At 60.0% G+C, this 18,601-nt stretch overlaps 1 protein-coding gene across 3 annotated transcripts; it reads right to left on the bottom strand.

Moving 5' to 3' along the window:
• Nucleotides 1-1,423: 1,423 nt before the first annotated feature.
• On the bottom strand, nt 1,424-18,165 carry MDFI (MyoD family inhibitor). 3 transcript variants are annotated; one of them, XM_042985290.1, is made up of 5 exons: nt 18,059-18,165; nt 16,355-16,441; nt 7,413-7,595; nt 4,246-4,470; nt 1,424-1,796 (listed from the first exon to the last, which is right to left on the bottom strand). In XM_042985290.1, exons 2-5 carry the CDS (start codon nt 16,428-16,430, stop codon nt 1,540-1,542), a joined length of 741 nt encoding a protein of 246 aa, XP_042841224.1. In that variant the 5' UTR covers nt 16,431-16,441; nt 18,059-18,165; the 3' UTR covers nt 1,424-1,539. The 3 variants fall into 3 exon arrangements, with proteins under 3 accessions (XP_042841224.1, XP_042841225.1, XP_042841223.1); XM_042985291.1 differs by lacking the exon at nt 18,059-18,165 and adding an exon at nt 17,328-17,396; XM_042985289.1 differs by lacking the exon at nt 18,059-18,165 and adding an exon at nt 16,581-16,756.
• Between the last annotated feature and the right edge of the window lie 436 nt (nt 18,166-18,601).

The raw sequence follows: 18,601 nt of genomic DNA, 5'->3' as shown, positions 1-18,601 counted from the left end.
CCTTCTCACCACCTCTTATTACCTCCTCCTGCTACAACTGTACCCCCCTCCCAAAGTCATGGGCTGCTCCTTCGTAGGACACTCCTTAAGAGAGTTGAGATTTCATCTGGCCTTTTTTCTGAGCTCCTTCCTTCCAGAATTCCTCCGGGCCATTCCAGCCTTTGTTCCTGGAAGCGGTGCCCACCCATTTCTCAAGTTTACAAGGCCTTCTGCAGCTCTGTCTTCTCCTCAAGATGGTACAAGTCCAACCACGGGATGTTCTCTCTCTCACTCACCCTGGGCCCCTCCTGACTCTCTCCTGGTCGGGGATGGGGTAGGGAAGGCTCAGCCCAGCCAGGCCTCCCCAGTGTTGGAACCCACTCCTGCAGTGCTCAGTGCTGTCCTGCCTGCAGACAAGGAGGGCTCTGGCCATGGGGCCTCCCAGGCTTCTGCTAGTCCTGCCAGTTTTCTTCTTCCTCAGGCCCCCTGACAATCAGGGGACTGGAGGCTGGGCTGAGTGACCCCCATGCAAGCCACGCTTGCTTTCCGGGGCCAGCCGGGGGTCAAGCCCAGGCTGCGCCGTCCTGAGTCGACCCCTCCCCGGACACTGCTCTACCACGGACACAGGCAGCACCCAAGCCTCAGAGCCATCACGGAAAGGGCTTGGAGAAGCAGGAGTCAGCAGGAGATTAATTAATCAAAACCCGAACACATCTGTTGTTAATTAATTCTATGCCAAGGGTTAACTCTTCCCTCCCTGGGCTTCACCCCTTCCCTTTGATGGGAAGAGGGAAATAATGGTGGGGAGTCTGTACCCTTGCTGCCTTTCAGGGGACCGTGAAGGAGGGAGGGGAACATGAAGAGAACAGACCCCAGAAGGAAGGCTCATCCATTTGGGTGCTTTGTGTGTGTGGGGGGGGGGGGTGGGGTGGGGTGGGGGAGGTGGGTGTTTGCTTCGGAGTCTCGGGGTCTGTGGACTCGTGAGTAGTCATGAGAGCCGAGGAAATCTGAGCTGGACAAATAACTTTATTTACAGCAACAAATAGAACAGACCCTCCCTCCATTCCCTCCCTCTCCCCCCTTCCAGTCGTCTCTATACGTTCCCGTCCCTTCTGGCCCAGCCCTGCCCTCTGGGGGACTTCGGAGGTCACCGCAGGGGTCAGGCCCCCGCGGGTCCCAGGAAGAAGACTGGGGAGGGGCTTGGCCCAGGGCGGGCTGGGGTGTCTCACTTCACATTTTGCTGTCCTCGGAGCCTGGGCGGCGGGAGGCGGGCGCCAGGGGCGGTGAGAGGTAGAGGAGCGCACCGCCCGCCGGCCCCGCCTCCCCCGCGTCCCTGCGCCCCACGTTCACAGTGTTCCGCAGCCCAGGCCGCGGGGCCAGGCGCGGCTCCCACCCCAGCCCGCCCGCCCGCCGGGTGTCCGGGGCCACCGTCGGTCCCGGGAACCGCGAGGAGGCGGCGCTGCAGCGGCCCCGCCCCCCCCCGCCGCCTCCGCGGAGGTGGCCTCGCGCGTCCCCGCCCCCGGGCTGCGGGCGCGAGGGACCCTGCGGGGGCGGCGGCGGTCAGGACGAGAAGCAGAGGCCGCAGCACTCCATGCAGATCTCCAGGCAGTCGGCGGACTCGCAGCAGGCGTCCACGATGCCGCAGTCCAGGTCGCAGGGCAGGTCGCAGTCGGCGCACTCGCCGGAGCCACAGCAGCAGCAGCAGAGGCACGAGTCCTCGGAGCTGCAGGAGCCGCACGTGGCGCAGTCCAGGACGATGTTGCACAGCGTCAGGAACTCGCAGAACAGGCAGGACAGGATGCAGTGGACGCAGCAGTCTGCGGGCACGGGTGGGGGGACAGGGCTGTGAGACAGCCAAGGGGCCAGAGACCCAGCCACAGGGGGCTCACGAGCGCTCCCCTACCCTCCCACAGCTCAGAGAAATGGTGATTCTTTCCAGGGCATGACCCCAAGGCACAGAGAGTTACATGCACCTGCCCCATTGGCTTCAGAGCCAGGGTCTGAGCCCAGGCGGTCTGGACCCCGAGGCCCGCTCTTCGACACCCTGAGTCATTTATTTAACACACACACTGAGTGGCAGCCCGTCCCAGGCACTGTTCTAAGTGTTGGGCATGAATGAAACTCATTTAAACTTGCAAGGATTCCATGAGATGGGGCCACTCTTAGCCCCACTCTACAGATGAAAAAACTGAGGCACAGAGAAGTCACTTCAAAACAGACCCAGCAGAATCCTGCCATTCTGTTGCTCTCTCACCAGGGCAACTGCAACAGCCCTCTCACTGGTCACCCCACTCCCCGCCTTTGACTACCCCTCCCTGCACCCACTCCCCACACAGTAGCCCAGAGGGACCCTTGCAAAACCTCAGTGGAGTCCATCCCTCCTGTGCTCAGAGCCCTCCAGCGGCTTCCGCCTCACTAGGAGTAAAAGCCAAAGATCTCACAGTGGCCCCCACGGTCCCACGTGACCTGGTCTCCTCCCACACTGTCCCCCTGGATCACCCTGCTGTGGCTTTCCACAACCACCATCTCTGTGACCTGCTGGCCGCACCCCAGCTCCTTCAGCCCCGCCCCTGGCCTGCTTCGCCTCCTCCCTACCCCCAGGACTTATCACCTTCCATGGCTCTGCACAGCTTTCTCCTCCTACTAACATGTAAGGCAGGCGTCTTTGTCCGCTGTAGTCACTGGCATGTTACTAGTCCCTAGAAGGTGCCTGACATCGAGGTAAGTAAATGGTAGCTGAATTAACGCGTGAGCCTACCCTTGGGCAGCCAGCGGGGAAACGGTGGAGCTGGGAACCCAAACCAGGCAGGCTAGTTCCACTCAGTGTGCTGCCAGGATGTTGAGCTGGCATCCCTCCCAGGGGCTGGGCACGAGGCAGGTGGGCCCCTGGCCTCCCCTCCAGAGAGTCTCACACCACGGAGGATCTGACTCTCCCGCCTCATTTCTGTGTGGAGGGACTGTGTGGAGGGACAGCTCGGAGCCCCTGCAACCTACCTGCAAACTGAACGAGGGCGTTCTCTTCAAATGCAGATCCGATGGAAGTCACTACCTTGTTTAAAACCCTTCAATGGCTCCCTATTGCCTTCCAGATAAAGTCTAGGTCCAGGGTAGAGTTAACCAGGTGCCTCCCACCCCCAGAGCCCCTGCCTTTTTGGAGTCTCACCTTTCCCCATTCCTTACATAATTTCATGATCTAGCCAAACTAGCCATTTCTCACTTCTGTGTTAATTCCCCTCCTGGCTAGATACTCCTACTCACCCTTTAAAGCTTGCTCAGACACCTCGGGAGCCTGCCCAGACTCGTCCTCCCCAGCTTTCTGGGCTGGTGTGGGGTCCCCTGGGGTTGTTTGCATAATCTCCAGTGTGTGGCTTTGTCAGTGTATTTATCACCCCATATGGTGATTACCTGTTTGTCTTTCTCATGAGAGCTTTAGAGGCCACGGACTGGTTACCCAGCACAGGGCCTGGCTCGTAGCAGATGCGCAGTACATTTTAAATGAATGAACACTCCCTTCATAATTAAGACTGTTGGGCAGAATCTGTTCTGTGGGAAAGTTGGTGAACACATTACGTGCAAATGTGCACACTGAATCCTGTTTGCAGAAGACCAGGCCGGACGGAGTCCCCCGGAGTGGACAGGGCTCACTTAAAAATTCTGGGGTGAAGGTCAAGTACCACTGAGCTACAGGGGGCCGTCACCCATGCTGAACTGATGCCTCATGAGGCGGAAAAGCTGGCTGCCCAGGGCGGCCCTGCAGAGGCCCCTCTGCATTGCAGGAACGATGGCTGGCGTATCTGGGTTCTCTGACTTCCCGCCGTACCACGGCGCCCCCCCCCCCGCCCCCGCCGGAGCACACAGTCCTCGCTGCACCCCCATGTGAGTATCTGATGATGGTGCTTCATTTTATTCTGCTGGGTGTCCTGCTCTCACTAAACAGAGGGTCCATTCCTTGAGGGAAGCTGTGTTTCCAGAAATGGGGTGGCTTACGCAGGATCAGCCCACATGGTTTTCTTCCTTGTTACGGCAACTCTCCGTGAGCAGAGATGGGGAGGGGCTGGTCTTGAGAACGCAGCCGTGCCTCGATTTACCCACCAGGTGTAGTTGGCCAGATTCCCAGGCCAGTCTCCTGGGCCCTACCCAGAGGTTCAGAGCCGGTAGGCCTGGCGCGGGGCTGAGACTGAACTTCTAACGAGCAACCTGGTGAAAATGCTGCTGCATCATGCCTTTGGAGGCCTCTCCCAGGGAGAGGTGGGATGGGGTGCTTACCTTCCTGCGCCTGGAGGGGGATCTGGGAGGCAGCAGATTTGGTGCTGCTCTTGCCCTTCTTGCTGCCCTGGCTGGCGAGAGACGGGTGCGTCTGCAACTTCCGGTGGGCCTTGGGGCCACCCAGGGCACCATTCCCCGCCCGCCTGGTGCTGCCCAGCTCCGAGGGGTGGCCTGAGCCATTCGCCACCAGAGGGGTGCAGCCCAAGGGGTTCCCCTGAGGCTGGCCTAGAGAGACAATGAGAAAGGTTAATGGGGGACCCCGGGGTGGGGGAGCATGACCTCCCAGAGCTCTGGCCCGGTCCTTAGATACACCACAGGCCAACTAGTCGGCTGTGTATTCTGCAGATGGGGAAACTGAGGCCCAGAGAGCAGAACTGACGTGCCCGGAGGCACACCAGGAAATAGCAGAGTTGAGCCTGGCCCATGACTCCCAGGCCAGTGCTCCCTCCAGAAAAGACAGAGGTGCAAGACAAGAGGAGGGACTCAGAGCCCTGGACCCCATCTTCTTACCCCACATGAAATCCATTCTCCTGCCCTTGGAGTCCTGGGGTTTTGGCAAGAGGGACGGTGGTCAGGGGTAAGGACTGTTTGGCTGGGGTGAGGAAGGACAGCAGCGAAGCAGTTAACCTTCACCTCAGCCCCTGCCAAGCCCCCAGCTGTTTTTGCCCTTCGTGTGCTGGGTGATTTATTGGAAACATCTGTTTGGAGATGAACGCCCTGGCCCTGGACTCCAGGGGCCCTCACAGCCCCTCTCTTCTCCTCGGCTCCCCTGCCCTGTCCGCCTCTGTGGGGTGGCTGGCAGAGTCTGCTGTGGGGCCCTGGGGGTCTGGGTGAGAAGGGTGACAAGGGAAGAGAGGCCAGCGGGGAGGGGGGGGTCCCCGAGGCCAGGAATTCTCTGAGTCCCCATCTCAGGCTGAGGGACCAAACTTCAGCTTCATCAGTGGGGTACAGGGAAGCTGGGTCTGGGGATCCCCCCCAAAGCACCCAGTCCCTTTCCTCACCTCAGGTTTGCTCACCTGGATGGCATGGTTCTGTTCACAAGAGATGAGGGGAGGTGTGTGTGTGTGTGTGTGTGTGTGTGTGTGTCTGTTTGGGGGAGGGGAGGGAGAAGCAGAGCTCTGGGACCCCTCAGCCACTCAGGGCTGCTGACCCCTGGGGAGGACTCTGTAAATGTGTGCGGGACACTTCCATCTCTACGCACTGGGGTCTGGGTCCCCGAGTCCCGGCAGGCTGAGGAGAGTGGAAGTTGGCCTCAGAGCGTCCCCTGACTGGGGAAGCGTACCCTGGTTGGGCCTTCTAAGAAATGGTGGAGGTCACGTCCAGTCAGGGAGCACTGACTACTCGCCTCCACCCTTCTAAGCACTTGTCATGCTAATTCTTCTCTCACCAAAGCCTCTGAGTATCTCCATAGGGCAGGACCCACCTTTCACAGAGGAGGAAACGGAGTCCTAGAGGAGTACAGTAACTTGTCCAAGGTCCCACAGCTAGTAAATGTCGGAGGTGGGCCCAGCCTGGAGGCTAAGAGCTGGGGCTCAGGACGCAGAGGCAGGAAGGGAGCAGAGGCTGGGAGATGGAGGACTGGGGAATAGGCTGCTACATCCCAACCATCACTAGTCTCAGAACTAGTAGCTTACACGTGGAGCTGTGATGAGGTACCAGCACCGTGCCGAGAGCTTTCCGTGTCGTAGTTGTGACAGATCGACTATTACCGGCCCCATTTCACAGATGAAAAAACTGAGGTGTGGAGAGGGTAAAACCTGCCCAAGATTCCACAGCGAGGAAGTGGAGTGGGGAGAGGATGGAGGCTGTGAGAAAGGAGCCGAGGACCAGATGGGGAGTCAGGAGAGGATGGGAGCAGGGCTCTGGAGCAGCTCCACGCTGGGAGCCTTTGGCCCTGAGGTGTGGCTGGTGCCTGCATCTGGGTAAACAGGGGTAAGGCCATGGGAAGCAGCCAGGCCTGAATCATCCTGCTCCCACCTCTTGGCCCCGTGGTGGCGGGAGACCGGCCCGAGTCCTTGGCCAGCTTCCGTGCCCCCTGCCCTGATGCCTAAACATGGGCACAGTGACCAGAGGGCGGGAGTGTGTGGTGAGCTGAGGGCCCTGGGAGGTTCGGGCAGACACAGAGCTCGCCTGTGGCCATAGCCGTGGGGGTGGCCGTGGGGACTGAGTCACAGAGCAAACACTCGGGCCCATAGACACAGAGGTGTCTGTCCGACTCCCATCCAGGCCCCCTCCTCTGTGGCCACGGCGCTGACCTCTTTCTCTCGATTCTGCTGGTGGGTGTGTCTAGAGGAGGCTGAGGGCAGTGCGCTAGCAGGATTTAGTAACCCCGACTTCCAGGGAGTCCAACTTAGCCCCAGATGCCCTGGCTGAAGGCAGCTCCCTGCTGAGCCCTGCCAGCTGGGCAGGAAGGCATAGGAGAGAGCACTGGGCCGGGAGACCTGAGTTCCCCAGCTGTGTCCAGGCTGAGTGGTTCTGTGTGCCTCAGTCTCCTCATCTGTAAAATGGACTTGGCAAGAGCTATCCTGCTGCCTCGCTACAGGCTGCTTTGAAGAGCTCGTGAGATCCTTTAGGGAGAGAAGGTTGGAAAGGGCAAATGTGTCTACGGATTTTGTGGATCTTATTATTAAATACAAATGGCTCTGGCTGCCCCTCCCCCTCTCCTGAGAGCGAAGGGGAAGAATTCCCTCCCTCCAGGACCTCCTCGGAGGCCTCCTCGAGCCAAGCCTGGGGGTGGGCTCCCTTCTGCCCAGGGCAGCTGGGGGCTTCTCTCCTGCCTCTTCACCCTTGACGCCCGGAAGGGTGGGATCCAGCGGGGCTCTGCTCTGGCTCCCTGCTCTGGCTCTGTTCTGTGCTCCCTCCCAGCACCCCCAGCCCCCTTCTTCCTTTCATAGGGCCACACGCCCTCTTGTCCTGAACCATATCGCCTGGAGCCTGTCCACACTCCTTGTGAACTGATCTTATACCAGTCATTTTGCCTGTGGCGGTCTCTTTCCTAGACAGAAAGGACAGTGACCATGCCTTTCCGTCGCCCACCCCTCAAGGTCCTGGCCCTGTGCTAGGCTCCCGCGGGCGACAGCTGCGTTTCCGCCAGCCCGTAAGAATCGGATTCCCTGGCGCGACCCCTCCATGTTGCCACCCGCATCCCCTGGCTCCCTAGGACTCACGTGTCACAGCTTCTGTGGGGCCGTCGAGGTCAGTGCTGTCCAGGGCCTGAGGGGCCCCAGGGCCATTGCCTTGGGGCATGGGGGGTGCCGCCTCTTCCAGGGAGTCCTCCTCTAGCGCTGCCTCCACAGGGTGCGTGGATCCTGTTACTACCTCCAGCTCAGGCAGGAGGGGTTGGGTCTGGGCTAGAGAAAAATCAGACGACGAAGGTATATTTTCCTGGTGCCCTCCTGTCTGCCCAGCCCTGGTCCCCTTCCCACAGCCCAGAATGCCATGAGCCCTCATTCTCTGTCTCTTTGTACCAGCTACCCAGCCCTTACCCTATCTGGCAACAGTGCTAGGCTCCAAAATAGAAAGTTCCCAAAACAAAACCCACGAGTGATCAAGGGTGTGTGTGTGTGTGTGTGTGTGTGTGTGTGTGTATGCGTGCACGTGAGTGCATGTGTTTACATGTGTCCGTGTGGTTGTCAGGGAAAGGGGCCAGAGATGTGCAGTGTTTTTTTTTAATGTTTATTTGTTTATTTTGAGAGAGAGAGAGACAGAGAGAGAGAGAGAGACAGAGAGCACAAGTGGGGGAGGGGCAGAGAGAGAGGGAGCCGGAATCCCAAGCAGGCTCCTTTCTGTCAGTGCGGAGCCCGATGCGGGGCTCAGTCCCACAGACTGCAAGATCATGACCTGAGCCGAAATCAGGAGGTGGACGCTCAGCTGACTGAGCCACCCAGGCGCCCCAGCGATGTGCAGTATGAAGGGAAGTGGGGAGAGGAGGCAGAACCGCGGAGCAGGAGAGAACAGACAGATGGTCAGTGATGGAGAGTAGGGACAGGCATCGAGAGTGATGGGGGTGGGGGGCTCATGACTTCAGCTCAGGTCATGATCTCGTGGTTTGGGGGTTCGAGCCCTGCATCAGTTCAGAGCCTGCTTGGGAGCCTCTCTCTCTGCCCCTCCCCCACACTCACTCTCTCTCTCAAAATAAATTAAAAAAAAAAAAAGAGTGACAGGGGAAGAACCAAAGGGACAATGAAAGGAAGAAGCAGAGAGAGAGAGAGAGAGAGAGAGAGAGCATCAGAAGGCAGCTTTGGGCACTGAAAGAGGGAGCCCCCAGAAGCCCCATGACAGACAGCCTGGGACAGGAGGGAGGTTCAGTAGAGAGAAAGTGAGGGGGAGGCAGGTAAGGATGGGGACAGAGGCAGAGGCGACAGAGAAGGGAACATGGTTACCGGAAGGGCGAGAGTGACAGATAGGGCGAAGCCCGGTCAAATAGGATGAGAGCAGGAGAAGGAATCAGAGACCTGGGGGTGAGGAGAAGGACGGGCCTGAGGCGGAGGGGCCGGGCAGGAAGAGAGGCAGGGAGCCGGCCCAGGAGGCTGGGAAGAGGCGGACCGCAGCCACATGTAATTACAGTGAGGAGCTCAGCCCCTCAGTGCAGGGTGGGCGGAAGGCAGAAATGGAGCAAACTTCAAACCCACAGCTCCTGAGGTGGCAAGACTAGGGCCCCCTGGGCCCAGGGCAAGAGGGTTAGGGGGATGGGAGGTAGGGGAGGGCGGCAGAAAGGGGCCTGGACTCCTCAATCCCCCCCGGTGCCACCCCTGGGGTGTGGGAAGGCCTGACTGAGGGTAAGCTGGGAGCCAGGAGGGTGAAGTCGGGGGCCATGGGGCCCCGGAGCCAGGCGGGCAATTACAGGGTACAGGGTGCAGCCTGATCCTCTCATCAGACCACCGGCTGTGTATTCAGGGTAACAGGGGCTCAGAGAGGGTGCTCCCCGCCCCCCCCCCACTGCATGCCATGTTGGAAGCAGGGGAGACATAGAAACAAGAGACACAGAGAGACACAGAGACCACAAGGGCACAGGGAGAGGAGAGCCACAGGCAGAGAAGGAAAAGAAAGGGCAGAAACCCAGAGAGTAAATGATCAACACCCGCCTGTGCCCACCACACAAAGTGACCGAGAGAGACACGCCCAGAGCGACCGAGAGATAGACAAAGACTAGTCTTGGAAACAGAGACAGACTCAGTCACAGAGAACACAGGGGCATGCATACGCTGTCCTTCTCTGTCCTTCTCCAAAAGAAGGGAGTAGGGAGAGGAGGGTGATCATTAGAGGAGTCGATGAGGGCTGGGCGTGCAGGTCTGGGGGGTGGGAGCAGCCGGAGGGGAGGGATCCATCCAGGGGCTCCGCTGGCTCCCTGGGCCCCGAGCAATCCTTGTTTCAAAGATCCTGGTCCCCATGGCCAAGGGGACGAGGCCCCGGGAACCCAAGTAAACAGGACAGACAGCACTAGACCGAGGGACGTGCTCACACCTGCCTGGGAAAACCACAGGCCCTTCGAAGAAACAGGAGCTGGGGCGGGAGGGGGGCGCAGGGCTCCTGAATCTTTGGAGGGCAGCAGAGTTATGTGTTGGGCGCCCCTCACGGTGACCATGGCTGCTCCAGGGAGGCAGGGGGAGGGTTCCCTCCAGCCCCACCCACTCTTTGGGCCCGGTGAAAGCCCCCTCACTACCTGGGGTAACGAGAGCAGAGTCAAACGCCTTCTGGAAGATCATACGGGTGGGACAAGAGGAGCAGGTGAGCACAGAGACACCCGGGGAGGAGCAATGCCTACCAGATGGCACCTCTCCTAGCCCTGAGCCTGGTCTAGACAACAGCTCAGACATGGCTCCTGGGGGCTAAGACCAAGCTGGCGTGAACATGGAGGTTCAGGGTTTGAGTCCTAACTCCCAGGAAGGGAGGAGCCTGACCCGTTCCAGCCTTTGGCCCTAGAGGCACCGTGCCATGGCCCTGACAGCCAGCACTGTCCCTCCCATGTAGTGTCATGAAAAAGGCCTGAGCATGGAGCTGGAAGACCCACGCCCTGGCTTTTATCAGTAACCAGCTTGGGCAAGTGACCAGAACTTGTGTTCCCTTGTGTGTAAAGACAGGTCCTAGTGCTTATCCCTCAGGGTTTCAAAGAGTAGATGAAATGTTCAGCAGTGCCCTGGCATGTAGGGGGCCATTCATGAACCTCTCCTCCCTCCCTTCCTTTCCTTTCCTCCCTTCTTTCCTCCCTTCTTTCCTTCCTTCCTTCCTTCCTTCCTTCCTTCCTTCCTTCTTTCCTTCCTTCTATCCTTCCATTCTTCCTTCTCTCCCTCCTTTCCTCCCTCCCTTCCTTCTTCCCTCTCTCCCTTTCCTTCCTTTCTTTCTTCCTTCCTTCTTTCCTTCCTTCCTTCTTCCCTCCCTCTCTTCCCTTCCTTCCTCGCTTTCCTTCCTTCCTTCCTCCCTTTCCCTTCTTCCTTCCTTCCTCCCTCCCTTCCTTTCCTTTCCTCCCTTCTTTCCTTCCTTCCTTCCTTCCTTCCTTCCTTCCTTCCTTCCTTCCTTCTTCACTCCCTCTCTTCCCTTCCTTCCTCGCCTGCCTTCCTTCCTCGCCTTCCTTCCTTCCTTCCTTCCTTCCTTCCTTCCTTCCTTCCTTCCTCCTTCCCCTTCCTCCCTTCCTTCCTTCCTCCTTCCCTCCCTCCTTTCCTTCCTTCCTTCCTTCCTTCCTTCCTTCCTTCCTTCCTTCCTCCTTCCCCTTCCTCCCTTCCTTCCTTCCTCCTTCCCTCCCTCCTTTCCTTCCTTCCTTCCTCCCTTTCTTTCCTTCCTTCCTTCCATCTGTCCTCCTTCCTTCCTTCCCCCTCTCCTTTCCTTTCTTCTTTCTACCTTCCTTCCTTCCATCCATCCTCCTTCCTTCCTTCCATCCATCCTCCCTCCTTCCTTCTATCCTTCCATTCTCCCTTCTTCCCTACCTCCTTTCCTTACTTACTTCCTTCTTCCCTCCCTCCCTTTCTTTCCTCCTTCCCTTTCCTTTCCTTCCTTCCTCCCTCCCTCCCTCCCTCCCTCCCTTTCCTTCCTTCCCTCCTTCCTCCCTCCCTCCCTTTCCTCCCTTCCTCCCTTCCTTCCTTCCTTCCTTCCTTCCTTCCTTCCTTCCTTCCTCCCTCTCTTCCCTTCCTTCCTCGCCTTCCTTCCTTCCTTCCTTCCTTCCTTCCTTCCTTCCTTCCTCCCTTTCCTTTCTTCCTTCCTTCCTCCCTCCCTTTCCTTCCTTCCTCCCTCCCTCCCTTTCCTTCCTTCCTCCCTCCCTCCCTTTCCTTCCTTCCTCCCTCCCTCCCTTTCCTTCCTTCCTTCCTCCCTCCTTCCCCTTTCTCCCTTCCTTCCTTCCTCCTTCCCTCCCTCCTTTCCTTCCTTCCTCTCTCCCTCCCTTTCCTTCCTCCCTCCCTCCTTTCCTTCCTTCCTCCCTTTCTTTCTTTCCTTCCTTCCTTCCATCTGTCCTCCCTCCCTCCTTCCTTCCCCCTCTCCTTTCCTTTCTTCTTTCCACCTTCCTTCCTTCCTTCCTTCCATCCATCCTCCTTCCTTCCTTCCATCCATCCTCCTTCCTTCCTTCTATCCTTCCATTCTCCCTTCTTCCCTACCTCCTTTCCTTACTTACTTCCTTCTTCCCTCCCTCCCTCCCTCCCTCCCCTTCCTTCCTTCCTTCTTCCCTCCCTCCCTCCGTCCCTTTCCTTCCTTCCTTCTTTTCTCCCTCCCCTTCCTTCCTTCCTTCCTTCCTTCCTTCCTTCCTTCCGCCCTCCCTCCCTCCCTCCCTCTGCCATTGGTTTAACATTTATTAAGCAGCTATAATGCAACTTACAATACGTCAAGTGCATGACCAAAATGAGACAGACCAGGTCACTGCCCCAGGAGTTCTCTGTGGGAGGGTGGGGGGCAGTCACACACACTGAGGGGCAGGAGGTACGCTAGGCTGTGGAAGCACAGAAGATGGGCACTCATCCAGGGGTGAGTGTGCGTGCTGTGTCTCTAGGACATTTCCCGGAGAAGACAACGACCACACTGGGTCTTGGATAATCAGCAAAGAAGGGGAAAAAGACATTTCAAGAATAGCAGCGGGAACCCAACATCCCAGGGTGAACGGTTACATCGTGAACAAGGGAAGCCACAGTCATTTGGTGGCGTTGAGGCTGGTGAGCCTAGAGAACTGGGGCCTTGTGGTCGCTTCCCAGGCTTTCTCCTGAGGTCACCGGGGTGCACCGGGATGACACCATCCGTTCTGCCACAGAGGGAGCCAGGACTGCAGCTCCCTTGGCCCCCCTCCAGGGTTGGAAAGGGATAAAGGTGAGAAAGCGGGGTTAGGGAGACTGGTCCCCATTTCTTCCCTCCACCCCTAGTGTCGCCACTCTCTGGCGGTCTCTTCTTGTAGGTCACCTATGGGGCTGGTGACCTCGAGGCCAGTGCAGACAGGAAGTTAGACAGCCCAGCCCAAGTTCCGAGGAGGCCCTCCTGGAGGAAACGGGCCATTCTGGGGCAGGGCTCAGACCTGGAAGGTTGTTAGGGAGGAAAGACAATCCACTCCAGTCATCGTGACCTGGAAACACAGAGGACAGGCCTCCTGGAGTGAGGAGGGGACCCAACAGACGCGACTCCAAGGGCACAAGGAACTCATGCTGAGTGCCCAGAGACATGGAAGCAAAATGAGGAGGCATTAAGAAGTGGCGGGGAGACCTGAGCTATGACCGAGATACTACCCAGATGGCCCAGTGCCCAGGTGCTGGACCAGGAAACAGCTTTCCCTAGAAGCCCATGGAGCAGAAAAGTCAGACGAGAGGTGAGGCTCAGGTGCTCAACCAAGAGACCAAGCCCCAGCCCTGCATCTCTCTCTAGGGTCTCCATCCACAAGAGGGAACTATAGAAAGGCAGCAGTCCCTCTGCCTTGACACACTTTCTTCCCTGACACAGGATAGGGTTCAAGCCAATGCCCTGAGTTCTGGAAAGGCCTCCCAGAAGGGAGTGGAAAAGTCCCATTTAAATCTGCAAGCCCAAGAGGGAAGGTAGGGAGACCCACAACTTCAGCAGGAGCCCTGGGGGCTCCTTCCTCCTGCTGCCCTCCAAGGTGAGGGGTGCTCCTGGACCGCACAGTACGGGGAATTTCTTTCGGTGGGATGGGTTCACTCTGGGGTCCTTGTTCCGGAGCTCCAATGCCTGGTCTCTCAAACCCAGCCCTCTCCATTATCTTGTGGGCAGTGGATTCAGGCTTCTCCCCCTTGGACTTCTGCCTGTCTCTGGAGAGGGCCAGGATCTCTCTGCTCAGAGGGTAGGGACTGGAACCTCGGACCCCAATCTCTACTTGGCCTGGCATTCAAGGCCCCTCAGTCTACATCTTCAGCCTGATGAATGGACAGGGATTCTGTTTCCAGGCAGCCAGACCTCTCCATGGTCTCAGGTCACCATCGAGCCTTCTGACCAATCCACCCTTGCTTACACACTCCTCCTGACCGGAAGGCCCTGCCCCTCCCTTCTCCCACTCCTCCAATCCAACCTATCCTTCATGGCCCAGCTCCAGCTTCACCCTTTTCTCTAGAAAGCCTTCCCTTGATCTTCAAGCCAATAGACCCTCCTTGGAGTGGCCCCTCTCCTGAGAACTTAGGACCCATTTAACACCTGTTGTTACTTATATCTCACAGTGAGGTCACAGCTCCTCGACCAGACAGACTGCAGCCCTCCCCAGCTTGCTCCCGTGGTGTCACGGTTCATCTCTGCACCCCCAGTGGGCACTCGACAAATATCCCATTGGTGAGGACTGAGTCCTGGAATTTGGAATGCCCCAGGTCAGGGGCAGGAGGGAGAATGAGGGGGTGAGGATTAGGGGTAGCACTTGGCTCCAGACTCCAAGAAGACGAGAATGTAAGCTCACTGGATGCACACTTGTGACACATCAGTCCCAATCCCAGCCACCAGGCTGAGGACTGAAGACAGCCTGAGCTGGCCAGTTAGGCTGGGTCGGGTTGGTTTTATTTTAGGTCTGAAGGCTCCAATTCCCCAGGAAATTCAATTTAGAACCAAAAGCAGGAATGTGACGCCCCAGTGCTGGACAGAAATCTGCCGTGGGTAAGGGAGCCAGGCTCTCCGGGGCTCACAGGGGTGGGTGGGGAGGAGGTACTGGGGGAGCCAAGGGTGTGGGGGCTTGGCCACTTGCCCCAGCCAGAGCTACCCTGAGTCCCCTTGCACCCCGTCTGCATCTTGGGTGGCTGAGGGAGGGGGGAACTTGCTCCGAGGCTGTCCTGCCAACAGGGCCCCCAGAGGCAGCTCTCTGGCCTTGCTGTTCTGTCAGCCCTCGGCAGGGAGTGTGGGGGATTCTGGTCTCTGCGTCTGTGGGGTTTTGGCTGGGTCTCCTGCGGTTTGGGCTTCCTGGGCAGCAGGGTTCTTTCTCCCAAGGCGGCAGAGCCAGGCCTCCTCGAGTTATGAAAGCCACATTGTCTGGCCCAGCTCAGGCTGGGGAGGGGGCTCGCTGGGGCTCTGGGTCGGGGGAGCCTTAAGTTACAGCCTAGAGTTTACCCCTCCAGGTGGCCCACCCTCCCTGAGCACATCCAGCCCCCTCGGCTCCCTGCTAGCACTCGGAATGGGTCACACAGGAGAGTCGAGCTTGCAAGGAGGTAGTGGGGGAGAGAGCGGAGAAAACGGATGAGCAGAGAAAGAAGGCAGGGCGGGAGAAAGAGGGTGGGAGAGAAAGAGGAGAGGCCCAGAAAGTGAGGAGGGGTGAGAGAAGCTGAGAGGGAGAGAGGTTCCCAGACACAGAGAAAGATCCTTCCTGGCCCTCGCCCCAACCTCTCTCTCCAGGCTGAAGAAGGAGTCCACTTCTTGGAGGAGCTTATTCTCCAGAAGTCTCTGCTCCAAGGGCCCCACAAAGAGGAGAGAGAATCTGAGGGTTAGCGGGGATACTCAGCAGGCACACGAGTCCCATCTACACGTTGGCCCTTGGCCAGACATCTTCCACTTGTCCTTGCCCCACTGAGGTGGCCCTGGGTGTGCACCAGATAGACCTGGGGAGGTGACGGCCTCTCCAACAGGCACACAGGCCCCTATGGGCAGAGGTGGAGACTGAGGCCAGAGAGGGGAAGGAAATTGTCCAAGGCTATGCAGGCAGTTGGTGTCAGAGACCCAGGACCAGACCTTCTTTATTCAGAGTCTCAAAGAGGGGAGAAAGGGAGAGGGGGGTGGGTGAGAGGAAGGCAAAAGAATATGAGACTAACCTAGAGCTGAAGTCCCGAAATCTGGGCCTAGATTCTTGTTCTCCGCCACACTGCCCCCGAACAAATCCCCACTTCTCCTGGGCCCTGCGTGCCACTGTGAGCCTCAGTTTACATCCGCACAATGAGGACAATGGACTGAGAGCCACAGCCTCAGGGTTCCCACCCCATATCTCTCTCTGGCAGTTGCAAAGCCTTCCTGGGTTGGGAGGCTCCCGCAAGAATCCCAGAGAGGTTACAGACCCTGCGAGGTGGGGGAAGGGGCATTTCACTCCAGCTATGGGCACTTGGTTGGAGTGTGTGTGTGTGTGTGTGTGTGTGTGTACGCGCGCGCCTGCAGGGTGGGAGCGGCGAGGCCCGGGTGGGGAGGAAGACGAGGGAGACAAGATGGCAAGGAGGGGAGGGGCCGGGTCCTGCAGCAGCTTTCGGCGGACAAAAGTTTTCTGGAAGCGCTAGGCTCTCGTTGGATTGGGGGAAGGGAAGGAGAGAAAGACTCAGACACCCCAACCCCAGCCTGAGGCCCCCATAAATATTTACACACTGGGCAGAAACGGTTGGGACACAAGTCCCAGACGGACAGACACCGCGGTGTGTGTGTGTGTGTGTGTGTGTGTGTGTGTGTGCGCGCCTGGTGTTGGGAGTGGGGGTAATTGGAGCCAGTTTGGCGCAGCCGCCGTCTCCATTCGGCCCTGCCCCCATCACCCCAGCCCTCTACTCTCCTTGGACCCAGTCCCCATACCCAGTCTCCTTACCCCCACCTCCACCCAAGCTCCCCGGAACCGTCTCCCCGCGTCTCCCGGAGGAGGAATGAGAATTAACAAATCCCCCCAACCAACTCCCCCACCCCCCCACCCCTCCTTCCCCCGGCTTGGCCGCCCACCCCGCTCTCTTCCAGTCTCGCTCTTCAGCCGTGGTCCTACCTGGGCCCGGGGCTGCGCTGGGGGCTCCATGGGGCGCGTCGCAGTGAGGGGGGCGCTGGCCACTCACCTGGGACATCGGCCCGGGACCTGCAGAAAACAGGGCTCAGCGGGCGAGGCCGACCTTCCCCTAGCGCCAGCAGGGGAGGGGGGAACGCGCGGGGGGGGTGTGATCCGGCCGCAGACGCGCGCCTCCCCCCTTTCCAGCGCGGCCCCCCGACCAACTTACTCGTGCAAGCTGCGCGCTACTCGCTCAGCCGGCGGGGATCACGGCGCGGAGGCTGCCATGCGCGCCTGCGGAGGGCGCCCCAGCCGAGGGGCCGCTCGGCTCCCCGCAGCTCGCCCCGCGCCCCCTCCCCTCTCACTCGCTCCTTTCTCCCATTTCGGCGCCAGCTCGCGCCGCTCGCCCCCTTCCTTCTTCCTTCTCCCTCTCCAGCCCCCTCGCTCCTCCCCCGCTCGCCTCTCCCCTCCCCTCTTCCCAGGCCCACCCTCTCCCCGCCCCCTCCCCGGCTTCCCCGTCGCCCCCTCCCCCCCACCCCCACGTCCCTTCCCCGCGCCGGGCCCGGCGCTGCCAGGGCCGGACACGTCTGTCCGCGGGGCGCCGCGGCCGGAGCCCCCACAGGAAGCCGATTCCGAGCGTTTCCTCCGCGACTTCGGGGCTGGGCCCCAGTCTCCCCAAATCTCCGCCCGCCCCCAGGCCCAGCGCCCCGAGGGGCCGCACTAGGGGCCGCGCCCTCGCCTTCTCCTGCCCTAAACTCTGCAAAAGTTTTCGGGAAATCAGGAGAACGAGAGAGAGAGAGAGAGAGAGAGAGAGACAGAGAGAGAGAGAGAGAGAAACCGCTGTGACCACAACCACCTCGAGCCAATGGTCTGAATAATTGTGGCCCCAAATCTCGTTGTCCCAAAGATGGGAGTGATCAAGGCCCTCGGGCACCCTTCGCCCACCCCCTCCGCCTGGGGCCTGGGGCTCACAGACCTCGTGCCCACTCCGCCAGAAGCTGTCCCTCCGGGAAATCCGGTTAGTGACCATCTAGCCTCCCGCGTCCGGTAGCAGCCCCGAGCATCCCTAATCCGCACCCCCCCCACCCCCGCCCCCTGCCCCGGCCCTGCCAGCTGTGCGTGGGAATTTGTGTCAGAAAACCAACTTTGGAGGCAAAGAGAGGTTCTCCAGTTGAGCCCTTCTTTTGGCGCCAGACCGGAGTCCGAGGCCTTCCAAACTGCGGCTGTTCGGGGAAAGAGAGAAGGGGCCCCTCCAGGCAGGGACAGCCCGACAGCATATCTGGAATCGCGAGCTGAGTCCCTCCTCGGGGCCGTGGGGACAGGAAGGAGCCGCCATCAGACAGCCCGAGGTGGGGGTGGGTGGGGGGCGAGGACCTTCAGCGTGACCCCGGGATCAGGTCCCCGAGAATGGGGGAGGGCTTGGAGCCTGCGGCCCGCTGGGCGCGCCCGTGGGATGATCCTCAGGTGGGGCCGCCGCTGGGGTGACAGCGTCTGGGCCACACTTGACCCGGGCCGCCTCGGAGCCGAGTCTGGGCGCCCCACCACGCCGGCCAGTGAGCAATTAGGGAGGCGGCGGCGGCGCCAGGCCAGTTCCCCTAATCCCGCCTTCCAGCCCGGGCTTGAAGCAGGGGGCTGGGACACCGGGAGCCGAGTGAGTGACTCGGGGCCTCTCCTTGGCCTCCTCCAGCCCCCGCAGTCGCTACTTACGCCGCTCGAAGGCCCCTGCGGCGCCGTCGCGGCAGGGGCAGGACTGCCGTGGCCCCACGGCGCTCGCTCGCCGCGCTCTCGCCACCCGCGGCCGCGTCCCTGTGATGACCCCAGGTGGCTGCGACCGGAAAGGGGGGGGGAGGGCCTGGAGGAAGGGTCCCGCTCCCGGGGCCGGGCTGCCTGCTGCGGGGCCCTGGCCTGGCGCCCCGGGAGCCAGCCCGGACCAGGCTGCGGTCTGGGAGCTCTGGAGAGCAGAGTGAACTCCCCCTTCCTGGCAAGGGCTGAGTCACCGGGACGCACCCGCGCCTGGCTCGGCGACTGCTGCATTCTTACCGGCTTACCTGGGCCCGCGGCGTGGGCCTCGCCCTCCTCCGAGGGGGTGGGGGGACGTTGTCTCCAGGGACCGTCTCTGTCTGCCCTCTCCTGCACCACAGGGCCCCCCCTTCAACCACACTCCCTAGATGGGCACCGTTTCTCCCTTCTCAGTCTCTATCCAGGGCCCTTAAACTCTGGATCAGTCCAGTCCCCCGACCTTAGGGTCCC

This window comes from Panthera tigris, chromosome B2 (assembly GCF_018350195.1).
Source record: "Panthera tigris isolate Pti1 chromosome B2, P.tigris_Pti1_mat1.1, whole genome shotgun sequence".
Classification (NCBI taxonomy): Eukaryota; Metazoa; Chordata; class Mammalia; order Carnivora; family Felidae; genus Panthera; species Panthera tigris.
The sequence above is the reverse complement of the archived record's forward strand: the minus strand, read 5'-3'. Positions and strand labels throughout refer to the sequence as shown.